Below are 15,340 nucleotides of genomic sequence, written 5' to 3'. Positions count from 1 at the left end.
ATATGTTAGCTGCAACATTTTAAGGGTATATGATGTGCCTCAGTAAATCTTCATGTGATACTAAATCAGGAAGTCAACGTTTTTAGAATTTCCAAGTCATACAAAATACTTCAAGAAATCTTTAGATCCTTTACTTAGCACAGTGTATGAAAGCCACATAGGTGTTTTAGGAAAGGTTATTAACTCCATTAAAAACAAGAGCAGTACATAGAATACTCTTCAAAAGGAACTGCTCAACGACCATCCTACCTGCTCTGAGTGCCCACTGCCGAAGAGTGAGAAACAAAATATAAACAGGGCATATAAACAGGTAAGCATTTGATTTCTACAGTCAGGAACAAGCACACACAATACCAGTAGTAACAATAATAAACTCTAACAAAAAAGAGCAAGGGGAACAGGCTAATCAAAACTTCTAACTCAGAAATTTTCTAAACATTTCCAAATAGTCTCTCACTTCAGGCTCATAAAACTTGTTTTTCCTATTCCAAAGAAATAGTATTTTATTCTTTTTCTAAATCTGCACCTATTTTCACACTATAGGAAGTAATTTTTCTCCTCACTAACAAGGATTTTAATTGCTGCCTGGTGAGCTTAGCACTGACTCAGAATTGGGTATGGAAATGTATTCATTTATGTTCCCCATTGTATTCTCTCAGAATAAATTATCACGAGAGGAAAAGAAAACAAAAACAAAAAAACCGAAGGTATTAGCTCAATATTTTGACTAAACAAGCTGAAAATTAGGGGTGTGTTTTGCAGCGCTGCCCGGGCCCAGCGACAGGCCAGGGCTCCCCCGGCGCCGGCCGGCCTCCCCAGGCGGCCACGTGCGCACAACTTCTGCGGAGCTCCGCCGCTTCCCAACTGGCAGCAGCATCCCTCGGGGGACCAGCCTTTAAACCTCCGCACTCTTTAAAATTCAGCCAGCCAGCAGGTCTATAGACTGGTGTATAAACAGTATAGACACACACACACAAAAAAAATCCTCTCTCAGCTTATGTCAGTGACAAAGCAGCTCAGCAGTTGACTGCTTCTCCCCTGACAGCGTAAGCCGGGTTTACACAGATCAATAGATGGAAGTCCTACCTAGCTTCCAGGGCTCCGTTTTCTCCCTTAATTACAGGTGCTATTCAGATTTTTAAAATGGAAGAAAAGATGCCCTCAAGATGCTTCTAGATGAATTTAAAATGCAAATGATATTAAATAGACATTCACATTTGCGTACACATTTGTGTACAATTACAGCTGGTACTTACAGTAATCTCTCCATTAGATAAAACTGGAGCTCTGTCTCCTAACGGGTCATCATTTTCAAGGCTCCCTAACCAGCCAGGACTTCCTCCTGAGTCAATATTTACACTCTCAGAAAAAAAATAACATTATTTGTTGTCTTTTATATTCACAACTTGATAAAAGTATGCATTTAGATCTGGACGCAAAAGGTTGTACCGGTCTTCAGAAAGCAAAATAGTTCAATTCACATGTCCCAAGATTATTTCCTCCTCTAGCTCTCACAGTATTAGAGCTTTCAGAAATGGTCCTTGTCATGAACAAGGTGTATACAGGGGAAGGTGATAATGATGTAAAAAAAAAAAAAAAACAAAAAACCACACAAGTAAAGGATTATCTCTTTGCTTTTAAACACTGACTAAACATCTACAGGTGCATACAAAATTGTGTTTAATTGCCAAGTTAAAGGATACTATCTCATTCCTCATGCAAACTCAAAGAGAAAGAAGAAAACCATTAAAATAACATCATGTGAACTGTGACATGCTGCTTCTCTTGAAAAAGAGCTTAAACAAAGACAGAAATGGTATTTACAAAAAAATTCCCTTGTACCTACAGCACAGCAGCAGAACACTGCACTCTTACAGGCTCATGGTGCAATGGTTTATTAATTCACTCTCATCAGTTGCACTGTCCAACTCCCGCCTAGCCTGGTCACGCTCACTGGTTCTACAATGGGAGGATATTACAAAGCCTGAAAGGTAAGAATTATTTAGTGTTCCTTGCTCATTTTGGTACCCACTCAGCTAATTCTCTGTGTTACCATTTTATAAAGCAATGTAAACAGTGGTAGAAAATGCTTCTGAATTCACACATGCCAGCTTTGTTGGGGGGGAAAAGGTCCTGATAACCTCACAGTCTGGAAAGAAACACAGTCAGTAATTAACTGACCAGTTAAAGCAGTTTTGCCTTCAGATATTTCAGATTTTCTTCTAGGCCTAAGACAAACTATGAAGAATTCCCTGAAACTGTTTTACATAAAAATTAATACCTAATAGCAACTACTAATTGACTTGCTGGTCATGTCCACGGAGCAGTCCCACAAAAATCCTGTGCACATCTCACCTTTTCATTTGCAGTGTGACACCACAGGATGGGTGTAACACAACTGTGTGACGTGGGACTCTCAGTGCCGTGTGGGTGGCGAAACACAGAGCTGTAGATGTGCCCTCTAAGCTCCACCTGCTGCAACACTTCTATTCACAGAAGATAGATAAGAAAATTTTGCAATCGCAGCTCCCTAAAAATAGACCTGTTCTTTCCAGCTAATGATTTTCAGACTAACTTGCAGACAGTGCTGTGGTTTTTGACAGCTCTTTCTATGTCAATACAGCTGCCACGTAACACTTCATACATCCCTGACAAACATGCAAAGAGGAAGGAGATTCTGGACCACGTAGCAGTAGTTGCTAATGGATTCAAGCAAGATTAAAATTCCGTTAAACTGAGCTACGTGTACATTTCTATAACCACAGATTGTTTTGACCCACAGAACAAATTCCACGCCACTGTTGAGAACAGTTTTTGATCCTCATTTAGTTGGCTAACATGTAAACCACAACTGGAAAGGCCCTACAGCCTAATGACTGAGATTCAGAGAAATTGGGTTGCTCATAACACTTAAGGACGGAGCCCTTTAGAGTACTTGCTCTCTAAAAGGTGTTTGAACCTTTCAAAAGCTTATTCAGAGAAACACTCGTTGTCTAAAATGATAAAGGAGCTGAATACCTGCAAAGGAGGATGAGATCACTTACAGCTAGATATAATTTCTCTTGTTCCTGCTTCCTGTCTCCTCCACCTGGCCACCACTCAGTTACATGCCTCAGGAAAAGAAGCCAGACAGGCAGCTGAAGATTTTTAGTAGCTTCATCTGGTGACTTTGTGTTCTACACAGCAACAAGGGCACAGGTAAGGGCACAGAGAGATGAGGCAGCAGGACAGGAATACTTTAGACAACAAGGTAATGGGATGAGCTTGAGATCCTAGAGAAGCAAAATCACATCAGTAACTCTCACAGAGGTGGCTGCGGAGGCCCAAAGGTCAGCTGTACCTGTGACTGAACTTGGAGGTGATTCCTGCAGCACCACTTAGAACCAACAGCATGCTAAATACACAAAAAAAGGAATGAAAATCACCTCAGGGACTGGAAGAGTGAAGGACCAGAGTGTGGTGCATTCCAGCTGGAGATATGTTACAGGATGCTCTTGCCCTGTAGAGCATACTATGGCTGCTGTCCCAGGCAGCACACTTTTTACTGCTCTCACAGCAGCTTTCAAAGGCACTTCACAAAAAGGAAAGCTAATCCTGCATGATTAATCTCACTGTCCTACAAGACTGAGGCATAAGACTTTCTAAACTACCACAGAGCAAGTTTTAAAATTCAGAGATTTTACTAAATGATAAATTCTTGGAGTCTCTATTTGCCTATTTGCTCCTGCATCTCATCACATGAGCAAACAAAAAGCCTATTTCAGACAGTTGTGTTCAGCACAGCATAGAGGGAATCAATTAAAATAACAAGCTCAGTTCCAAATAGCAGAATAAAACCAACATGAGGTTCAGCACAAATTAATTTTCCTGCTTAAATAAAAAACCCTCCAAATTTCCTGGAACTCGTAATAAAAAAATAAAAATTGACAGTGCTCTTCTTCCCAAAGGAAGCTCCCCTTAGAATAAGTTTAGATTCAAATGTTACCATCTACCTCTACTACTGGCAAGGCAAACAAAAACAAGATAATATTACTTCACCACACATCTCTAGCATGCATGTAATATTAGTATTCCACGTAGCAAAAAACAGTTTTCCCACAGTTCCCTGGCTCATGTCAGGGAGATCATCATTCCCTAGGCAGTAGCAGAGAGCTGGGAAAAACAGGAAATACATCCTTCCATCTCCACTCTTGAGATTACTATGTGAGCAATATTTAACTTTTAAGGTGTTAAGAATATTTACTACCTTTAAGAAAATTAATTGATTCTGTAGAGGGAAAAAAAAAAAAGGAAAAAAGCACACAACTTTTTATTACCATGTAGTAGGGGAAAAGTGGCGTTTTATTAAAAATACTTTCTGTGTCTCTAACACTATCTGGAAACTCAACAGAGAAGTTCTCTTAACTAGAATTACAGAAGACATCATCCTCTAAATGCAAATATGTAAGTCTCTGAAGGTCAGGTTAAAATCCCCAAGTCATTCAGCACAGCTAAGGGGGCAGCAATATTTGTTTCACTCAAGACCTCTTCAGATCACCCCTTGCTTACAACAGCAGTTAAGATGCAACTCTGGCAGCAGTGCTGAGAACCACCTGCACATCCTGTTCCAATGCTGTTTCACCACTGGTGAAAAAATCATTACTGTCAGAGAAATCACCAATTGAAAAAGTGGTTCATAATTATTTGTCTTACCTGTTATTTTTTTTTTTCATTCCACCTTTGAATATTCTGACAGCAAGGGACAGAACTGAGCATATTTGCAATAAACCCAGCTCTACCTAGTCAATATTTTACTTTAAAGTGAAGATTGCACCCTGAGAAATGTCTGCAAAACAGTATCAAAGAATATCACTAGAGTGTAGTTGACACTGTGGTCAAAAGGCTCCCATTTGCACGATTTCCTCTCAGCCACCAAGAAAGGCTATTTAAAAAAGGAAAATAAACTATAAAAGAACACTACAGACAAGCATTTGCATGACAAGGAAATATACTGAAAAAATTATAACATTTCAAGCATGACAAACTCTACTCTGGATGCAACTTGATACATTTCAAATTTATTTCAATTACAAGCATATTTTTTTCCAAATTGTTTTTTTTCCCAGACTAAGGACTGTATTAGTTACTTAAAAGACAAGTCTAGAAACAGAGTGTGTCTGTAAATAGTAGAAGGCCATTCCTTGTCTACAAAGCTTTTAGTGAACAACTCTCCTGCCCAGTACCGGTGTACACAGAGAGGTCATCACCAGCTCTGCACACTGCTCCTGCTCAGGCTGGGCATGAAACTCTTGTAAGCACCAGGTGATGCCCTTCCAGAATCACAACTTCCCACTGGTTATTTCATAAAATGACTGCATAGCATAGGCCATGAAAAAATCCTGATATTACTGGCAATTCAGAAACAGAAGTAGTCAGAAATTTGAGCATCATCCAAATTAAGGAACAACTTGAGTGCCACGCTGAGAGAAAGCATCTGTAGTGGAGAATGATTTATGCAGATAAACAAGGTGAGGCAGTCCAAAAGCCAAACCCTTGTCTGGGCTCATCCATGCCTAAAGGTCCTGTGGGACAATGCTGGCTCCCATGGCTGGGTCAGCAGCAGGGGAAGTCAGGAAACCACACACCACCTTATACAGGGTACTGAAACCGATGACATGTGGGGCTGGCTTTCTTGGGCTACATGAATCTACAGCCAAAAGAAAAGGAACTGAAAAAGGAAATCAGCTCCTAAGGAACCTATAAGGATTTATAATGATTTAAATAAAATTATTTGTGATATTGTTATAAAGAAAACATTTATTTCTTCTTTTACACTCAGCAGAAGTTACAGTCTAAGCTTCATCATAATGCAGCTCAGTAAGAATTGCCTGCAGTAATAGTTTTTCAGTACTGAACTGAGATATTATCAAGTGTGTTGAAAAACGGAAGGAAAATGAAACAACTCCAGACCAAAGAGGGAAAGGGAAGATTCAAACAAACAAATTTAAAAAGTTAACTTGCCCCTAGTGTTATTCAATGCAGACAGATTATTATTCCAAAAAATAAAGTGCAGTGGACATACAACTGGGTGTCTTTTTCCCCAGAATATATAGAATGTTCATTCACTCTACCTATAGCTGACCTGTCCAGACCTTGTAGCTCCCTGCTCAAAGCCTCTGGGGCAGCTTTATTGCCAGCAATTACTCTGCAACAATTGCAGGCTGGTGGTTCTGCAGGTGAGCATCAGTCAGCCACCTCAGCACTCTGTCAATCAGCTTAGCTTCGACCTCTGATACAGCATAAGCCAACTCTGAACAGCTAAGACAAGAGGGAGGCTGCTTTCACCAGCAAGCCAGGCACCACAAGCAGCTACAGCCAAGAAGATTTTCAGCTCCTTCACTTTGATCAGAAGAATGAAACTGCCCATGTTCAGGGGAGACACTCATAAATCTAAACTAGCATTCACAACACTTACTGAAAAATTAGCAGAAATCCTGTTCCTACAGTAGGAATTGTCTACCAATTGAATGAAGTCTTCCCGCTTCCAAAATTTAGTTTAGAATTCAAGAATGGGTGCACTGAGTGTTCACTGGTCCAGTAAATTTTCTCTAATCATTGTCATTAGTGCCTAGTGAAGGATAAAGGGCAGAGATAAGCATGCACTGTAGCTTCAGAGACAGATGATTTCTCATATGTGCATCTTTCATAAACAAGTGTGCTTTCCTAAAGCCCTTAAAAAAGTGGACTGCTTTCCTAAAGCCATTAAAAACCAGTATTTATTGATGACTGCACACAGAAACAGACACACAAAAGCCAGAAACTCAACACCTCTGCTTAGGGGATTAGCATATAGAGTCTAGCAGCCAGGTAGTTCACAATGCCTTGAAAACTTATACAGAAGTAATGAGCATCAGAAATAGTTATATTCTGATGGATTAACATATTTTCCTTCCTAATCACCTGCCTGGAACTGCTTCACCTTCCCTTATTCCTGGTCCAAGATCCCAAACCAAGCAGCCTAGATCCTTCCAGCTGCGGTCCGCTAATCACCCTTGCATTCTTCATGCTGCTCCTGTTCCTGATTTTAGCCCCATCAAGTCTTGTTCTTTGCCTGGTTCCTTGATTACATCACATGTGGATTATGCACTTTGATCCCAAACCATTTCCCTAACATATGCAATATGCAAAAGAGTATTTTATTTAACAAAATATCAGCAAATTATTTAAAGTGACACTTCAAATACCTGTAGCAGTAACAGTGAACCAATGTACCTCAAATGCTCTCCCAGTTCTGCAGAAAACTATCATCAAGAAAGGCAGAAGAAGAGCCAAGAACCAAATACAGGGTTCAGGAATATTACAGCCACTACTTAATATAGAAAGGACAGGATGTTCCTAAAAGTGCAGCAGAGTAAGCCTGAGACACAAAACCAATGCTGAAAGTAAGAGAGGCAACAAATTGAAGACTGAAATGTAATGAGGGTATTAAGGAAGCAGATGAGAAAGTATAAGGTATCCCAGAATAAGGAATTAGGGGATATTTGACTGGAATATTCTGAGGGCAGCTGAGGTCAATCAACGACATCACACATGACAATTTGGCAATCTTTCTGGAAGATGTTCCAAATGATTGTCATCACTACTTCAGTCATCAGTTAATTTTTTCTTCTTTGGTTTGGCACATCACCATAGGCTGGAATCTGATTTGGCTTTGAAATAAGCCAAATCAGTAACAGTTATTTTCAACAGGCTGATAGAGAATATCTGAGGGACAGTCAAATACTAATTCTGTACTTATTTGAGCAAACAGAGAAAAAACTACTTCTACAAAATGTAGTCCCCTAATATCACAGCTGTATGATTTTAAAAAATGGCTAACATATGCAGACAGTCTATTAAAATGCACATAATTTATTTGACTCAAAATGAAAACATATCTAACAAGTAATTCTATTCATCTGGCCCTTTTTCACCCAGCCTTAAGATATACAAATGTGTGCCTTTTCACCAGAACACAGCAGCTGGGAAAGAAAAGAAAAGCATTCAAATGATCATTTTCACATCATATTCCATCGTCTTTTCACCAGCTTCTCCCCAGTCTTTCTTTGAGTCCCATTCTGTTACAAGAGAGCTGCTTTTTAGATCAATTCATATTTCCATAATCCACACTGCTGTTTCTCTCTCTCCTCCCCAGGGTGGACTAACCCCTGCATCCAGAACTATGGCTTACAACTGTCATTAAGACCTGTAACAATAACAAGATAACAAAAGAGCTGGTAGAGATGAGGTTAGCCAGTACCATATGCTGATCAAGTTCAACATTTTTAACTTAAAAGCTCTATAAAACAAAACTCCCACAATTCTGAGAACAAGCATACTTCATGCTGCCACCTGTCCTCAAAATTTCAAGAAAATACCAAGTTTTTTGTATTGGCTTTTTATAATTTTTAAAAATTAAAAAATAAGTCTCAAGGATTTAGTCTGTCTTTGTTGGGATGAATTAAAAGGTTGAGAAAGCATCTTGGAATATTCACATCTTGAATGATGTAAGGGTCTTGGTGATTCTGGGTGTTCCCAGCATGTCTTCATGGGCAGTTGTTCCACAGAATATTTATCAGGACTGAACAGATCTTTTCTGTTCACACAGTGCAGTTAGTAACTATAAATATACCTCTGAATGTTTTCCTGCTGATCATCTATCAGCTGGGATTTGCATAGACAAAAAGCATTGCTGCCTTACACACAGTAGTTTTCAATAAAAACAGCGTCTTCCAAATGCAAAGTCTTCACAAAAATCACTTTATCTTAACCAGATAAAGTTGCTTTTCAATGTACAAATTGTCACATTGCCATCATCTCAGCAGGGCTAATTGCTTTCCACAAAGATTCAAATTCGGAAATATCCCTTAACTAAATATAGTGTGCAACATTTAGACAAAAACACTACTGAAAATTAGTAATCTCATTAGATTGATGCCTCCTTTCTCATACCAATGCACCCAAATATCAATCATACTTAATAAAGAAGCAACAAAATCACCAAATCCTTCTTAAGATTTCCTGATAAAAACAATCCTACAATGCAAGCACCTATCTAGTTAGCATAAACATTTGAAACATGAATTTAATGCCTCATCAGAACACAAGAACAAAGCCATCTCATGCAGAAACCTGGTGAGATGCATCCCCTAACAGCACGCCTGCAGCCTTGGAGGGAGTGTAAACAGCCTCATACCTCCTGGGCTCCTGCTGCTCTCTTAAGAGAGCACAGAGGAACACAACATATCTCACTGCTGGCTTCCACACATTCATTTAACCCAGAGAACAGATTTTAGCTTGCTTCTTGAGAATATTGGAAAAAACAAACAAACAAAAAACAACTTGTGGTATTGTTTAAATATTTTAAAAAATAATATAATCTCTTTCATGGTGACTTCATTTATGTATTTTCTGCCATGATCCATTCAATCAAATATTCCATCCTGAAAGAAACTGCACCTTTTGTCTCCAATCAGATGCTCATTTAAGCCAGGCTTAATTTTCAGTACTTGAAACATATATTGAAAGTCAAGGGCATGATTGGTGCTTTGCTGCAGGAAGACCAACACATTGGTACTTCTGAGGTCTTATCCTTTAAACAACTGCATATGCACCTGTACATCTTTATATATACAAATATTTTCACATGAACCAGCAGATTTACATGTACAGTATCAGACTTTAGTCTGGGTCACTGCAGGATACAAAGCTCACAATTCAGTGGTGACTTCTGCATAATGTGATACAGTAGAACTAAAACCCAGATGTTATGTAAACTATGAGGTAATAATATAAAGACATTGCCCTTACTTCAGAGAAAACAGCAGAGATTCCTCACATGGGCTGCATTATCCCTTACTCATTACTCATCTGCACGTTTGGGTGACATGGGAAAGCAGATTTAGACTGCTTGTCTTAGAAAGCAAGAGGAGATAGGATGAAATCTGCAACTCAACCCACAGTCTAATGCAGAATCTGAATTCCTTCTTAACCCACATCTTCAGTTAACAACTCCTTGTTGTATTTCTTACAAAAGTGGCTTCTGGTAAGACCATCTCATTATATTAGCTATGTGTCATCTACCTGGTGACATGTTTTTAAGTAACAGCAAAGTTGCAGACTGAAATTAGAAAATATTATGTGATTAGAAGGGCAAAGAATGAGAACTATTCAATGGACACCACATACTACAGGTAGAAATCACTTTGGGTCAATAGGCAGTCAGATCAAAAAGCTACTGCATTCTTACACAGGTAAAATTAATACCCAACATACCTGTAACTACTAAATTGATAAGAAATGTTGGACCTCACATGCCCCAAAGGTTAAAGCAACACAGAAAGCAGCCCTGCCTCTTGCCCAGGCACCACCTGCTCTCCTCCTTCCTTGTGCAAACACCACCCAGGAATGTTCCAACTCAGTGAAGCTGGTGGGAGTGTCTGTTCTGATTTGCTGAAGAGACAGGAACAGAGCCATAGTGGAGACATCAGGACACATGTGACATCAGTGGGGCTCTGCTACCGCCGGTACTGCCACGAGCAGACAAGCCAGTGCCAGCAGATCCCACAGCTCTGCCGGGTGACATGAGCTTCTGCAGAAATGGGTTTTCTTCTGCAACAGTCAGCAAGTACTTCAGTTTGGAAGCCAAGGTGCTGTTTTCATTTGGACTGCTTTCCTAAAGCCCTTAAAAAATACTTTCTTCTTAAAAACAAGGGATTTTTTTTTTCCAGATATCATAGCAATAATATTTTTTCTTCAGACTTCCACTTAAAAATGGGCTTGTAAGGCTGAAATTAAAATTTAGTTTAACCAGTCTGAGTAAACAAAATAGCAATTTCAAGATTAGAAACATACTGATCTTTTATCACGGGAAATTTTGCATAAAGGGGATATTTGAACATACTACAAGACAGTGCCTCTAAGAATACACATTAAAAACACATTTAAAGAAAAAAAAATAGCCCATTAAATGGCTACAACTCATTCTTTATCCAGATTTGAGTGTTGGAGGATAATCACAAAAGACCTACATATGCTCAAATCAGAAATCATCACTTTTTTTCTACAGTGCTGAGATAATTCACAACTTTTTCCACATTGTCAAACTCATTTTTATATCACTAATGTCAGTACAACAGTAACTTGTAACTCTAAGATGTCTCAAACAGATTTGTTCTTCTGGCTCTTGAGACACTTTTCAATAAATACTTTCTTTGAAATGGTAGTGTGGCTCTTTGTACTTTGAATTCTGACCAGCATGAGCTCGTTTTTTCATTGATAGTTTTGAGTGTTACTAAAAATGGAACTACTCCCACCTCAAAAAATAAAATAAAATGAAAAAAAAAAAAGGCAAAAACACTTTCTGAAACACTCTTGGCAAAGAGAAGTATTTTTCATATCCTGCCTTGAAGCACTACTTTTTTTCCTTCCCCACTCTTATGTTTTTCTCTTTTCCTTCTCTTTTCTTATTCTGGCATCTGAGGAGTTATCAGAGAGAAAATAAGTGGTTTCCCTGCAGTCATGGCAGATAAGGAAATCAACCATGAATCTTGCAAGTTCTTTTGTGATACCAGTACCATGCCTTAATATTTCCTTTACTTGACAGACTGCAAGTAAGTACTTATGACAAATCTCTGGTCTTGTCTTCCTCCTGATCAACTCTAGTTTCTACATCCCATCCACAACAGATCAGATGTTCAGCAAAACATGAATTTGTAAAGACAATACTTAAGAAAAAAGTACACCAAAAGAATATTGACCAGCATCAAAGAAAATGGCAGGACAGAAGAAAAACAGAAGATTAAAGATGAGTAAGTACTGGGAAGTTCAGACATACTTAGAGGAGAAATGTGAGAAAGAGGAAGAAAATGTCAAAATGGCTTAGACAAGTTTTCTTTGCATTATGAAAGCAACAAAAAGGTGACATGATAAACTGTAGAAAAATTCAGGAAGAGAGGAAAATATTTTGCCCACTGTTATCACATCACTGTGCAAACAGACAGCCCTTCAATTTTAGGAAAGATGATTCTTTGGGATACATCCAAAAACTAACTCACACATTTTACATTTAAAATAGAAATGATTGAAAAACAGAGTAGACAATATTCTTTTTTCTTTTCTTTAACATTCTCCCCACAAACTTTCATGGAAATTAGCCCTAATAGTTTTAGCGGGTTTTTGGTTTTTAAAGAAATTAAATCTGGTGGATACTCAGGTCTCCAATCCTAACCTACCCAGTTCAACACGCATACACACATGCTGAGAAGGCTTCTGCTGATTTCACTTCATGACTTGGCTCAGGGGTTTGCTTCAGAAGCTGCTATATATTCTGTTTAAATCTAGTGGTTCTAAAATTTCCCTTGCAAGGAGAAGGATTAAAATACCCTGTTTTCCAGGAACACAAGCAATTTACCTGAAATGCCAGAGACCCCACACAACTGAGACACAATGTGCAGGCACAGGTTTTTCAGAGCCCAAAGGCAGAGTGCTGCCTGAGGCCTCTGGTGTTTATAGATTAGGTATGTCTATTGCATCTCTGTATGATTCCCCTCCAGTCTTTAGTGGGCTTCATCTTCTAATCATTTTTCTACACCAGCTGTTCTTTGAATAACCTTCGACTTGCTGAATAAGCTCCCATTTTTCTTCATACATAATTTCTCTTTTTTTTTTTTTTTTTTCTAAGATCAAGTCTTTCTTGGAGAAAAAGAACAAAAACTAGAAAAAAAGAATTTAAATTACAATGAAGATGATCATCCTTCAGCCAGGATAATTATCAAAACTTGCTGAATGCCTAGCTGAGAACACATAACAGCACACTTTGCTCATTTGTCACTGTTTTACAGGCTGCACATTTCTGACTGATGCTACTCCCTAACCACAGATCCAACTTTCTATGTTTGTATATTTATTTCTTTCATCATGAATCATCTTATAGCTGTCTCTATAGAATCTTGTACTATTGATTAAAAAAAAAACCAACAAAAAACATTGATTTATCAACATCTTCTGTACAGCAACACTTCCAGATCATCCACTGTGGTGACTTTACCAATGAAGAATATGTTTGCCTCAATATTAGTATAAAAACAAGAGGCAAAGAAGCCATTGAGAGATATTTATTCTATATAGATGCTTTATGTAGTTTCTTTTATGAAAATAAAAATATTTCCATGCAAGAAACTCTTGTAGAAGTTGCTGAAATAATAAAATTTTGCAATTTCATTAAATTTTAATTTTAATAACATAGTCATGCGGCAAAAAACCCAACACACTAATTAATAGCTTGCTGTCACGACAAACAGTGAAATACTCCATCAGTCCTGTATGTATAAACTTTCCTTTGAGGATTAATTATAGATAGAACATAGGATTTTCACGCTTTCAGAATCAGTAACTTTAGATCAGCTTCCTATAAGGGGCTGAGGATTTTTTTTCTCTCAAACAAGTAACTAGGGCATCTCTAAAATATTATTAAATAACTATCTAAAATCTTGCATTGAAAAGGATTAAAGGAATGGAATGCACACGTTCTGACATTAAGAGGACATACATGGGTAGCTCTTCAACTTTTTTGATCTGGTGGTTTTTTATAACATCGATGTTTTGCAAAGTTTTATTGATTTTTTTTCCACATTTTCAGTCATAAAATGGATAAAAACCCAACATGTCCAACAGGACCACCTGATAAAATACTGTATATCAAAAATAAGGGGATACAGAGAATTGGCACAACATTCCATGCTCTACAACTGCTATTGCATATTCCTGTCACAGAGGCAATCTAATCACCAAGCCACCAGTTGGGTGAAGACTTCCACCCTGCTATCATTAGCATCTGCCTCTCCACAGCTGAATAGAAGAGCTTTTTTATTATTATTCTAACATAAAAAAAAAAAGTTCAATCTCATGTTTCCAACCTGGTCTCCAAAGTCCTCTGGGAACTTCCACAGTACCACTGGATCTGTAAATAATTGACAGACAGCATTAATCAGAGGCAAAGGAACAGAGTATTACAGTCAGAGTACATTAATATTAAAGAGAGGGTCAGCTTAGCATCAAGCTTTGAGGCAAGTGCAAAAATATATCTAAAAACTAAGGAAGATACTGGATTATTAAAAAGACTTATTTCATATTTATGAAACTGTACATTTATTGTTTTACATATGGCAGCAGGTAATAATGTACCAAATGCTTTTCATATTCAACTCTTTATTCCTGGAATACCTCATTCTTTAAGCATATTTAATTTTCACTTTTTAAATCAATTAAGAAATAGAGATGGAAAACCTCTTTTCATCCTAGGGAAAAAGAACAGAAAATTATAAGTGGAAGAAAAGGCCTTTATGAAGGTACAGAAAAACATCCTTTGTGGTTTTAAAGATAGTACCAATATAACCAGCATTCTCAAGGAAGAGTTTAGACAAGCTAGCATGTTTCAGTATTTACTGTTCAGTCATTTAAAACCAGCATTTCGATACCTCAAAGTTTTCATTAACATCTTGTAAACTGCTAATTACAAAAATAATCAGTTATTTAGGCTACATATTAGTCTCCACTTAATATTGTTTTGAAAACCTCTATCGCAATGATTGGAATAATTTCAAACCTTTCAAAAAACACAGATGATGATCTTCATCCTGCTCCCCCACAAAGCTTTTAATCTCCTTTGATACAAACCCTTCCGGAGGTGCTACTGTTACATGGCCACAAACACTCAGGAAGCCTCACAGGCTTCTAAAACAACAGGTCAGCAGCAGTGTTTGTCCACCTGCTAGAAGGGCAATGATGCACCTTCCTGCAAGGGAGAGCAGGGCAGAGCAGGAGCCTGGACCAGCGGCGGAGCTCTCCAATTGCTGCTCGTGCCCCAGCCGTGGTCAGGCACATCCTCCGGCCACTGACCATGCAGCCAGAGCAGCTCAGCGTGCCCGAGGACAGGAAAACAAAGGAGAAGCACAACAGCAAGTGCCAGGACACTGCCTGATGGGAACTGCCACCTCTTGTCTGCCTCAGGAGCTGCTGGACCCAGTCTTCCAAGGGAAGAATGTCTGGGAAACTCTTCAGATTTCCACTTCAGACACTAATATCATCACTGCGTGGTAACTCAGAAACTTCCTTCTCATTGCTATGTTTGACATCAGAACCACAGGGTTTTTCCACTTTCAGCAAAGTACGGAGGTTTCTACTCTTTGTCAGGTTCTATGTGTTTGCTGGTGCAAACTGGAGATTTAATGAGAAGGGAAATGCCACTGCTGGTGGTGCCATTCCCAGCTGCTGATCTCAAATCCTACTGCTCAGCACAGAGGCGTCTCACGTGTACATTTCC

General features: G+C 38.5%; 1 protein-coding gene across 4 annotated transcripts in view; it reads right to left on the bottom strand.

The window, feature by feature from the left end:
* The window catches only part of DENND1B (DENN domain containing 1B), a 152,442-nt gene that overhangs the window by 98,197 nt on the left and 38,905 nt on the right, over nucleotides 1-15,340 (bottom strand). For all 4 annotated transcript variants that reach the window (XM_077785491.1, XM_021547477.3, XM_077785492.1 and 1 more), the window contains exon 3: nucleotides 13,935-13,978. In XM_077785491.1, the coding sequence (XP_077641617.1) occupies nucleotides 13,935-13,978 (44 nt within the window). The remainder of the gene's footprint in view (nucleotides 1-13,934; nucleotides 13,979-15,340) is intronic.

This window comes from Lonchura striata, chromosome 9 (genome assembly GCF_046129695.1).
Source record: "Lonchura striata isolate bLonStr1 chromosome 9, bLonStr1.mat, whole genome shotgun sequence".
Lineage (NCBI taxonomy): Eukaryota > Metazoa > Chordata > Aves > Passeriformes > Estrildidae > Lonchura > Lonchura striata.
Note: the sequence above shows the minus strand (reverse complement) of the source record. Positions and strands in the feature narration are given on the sequence as shown.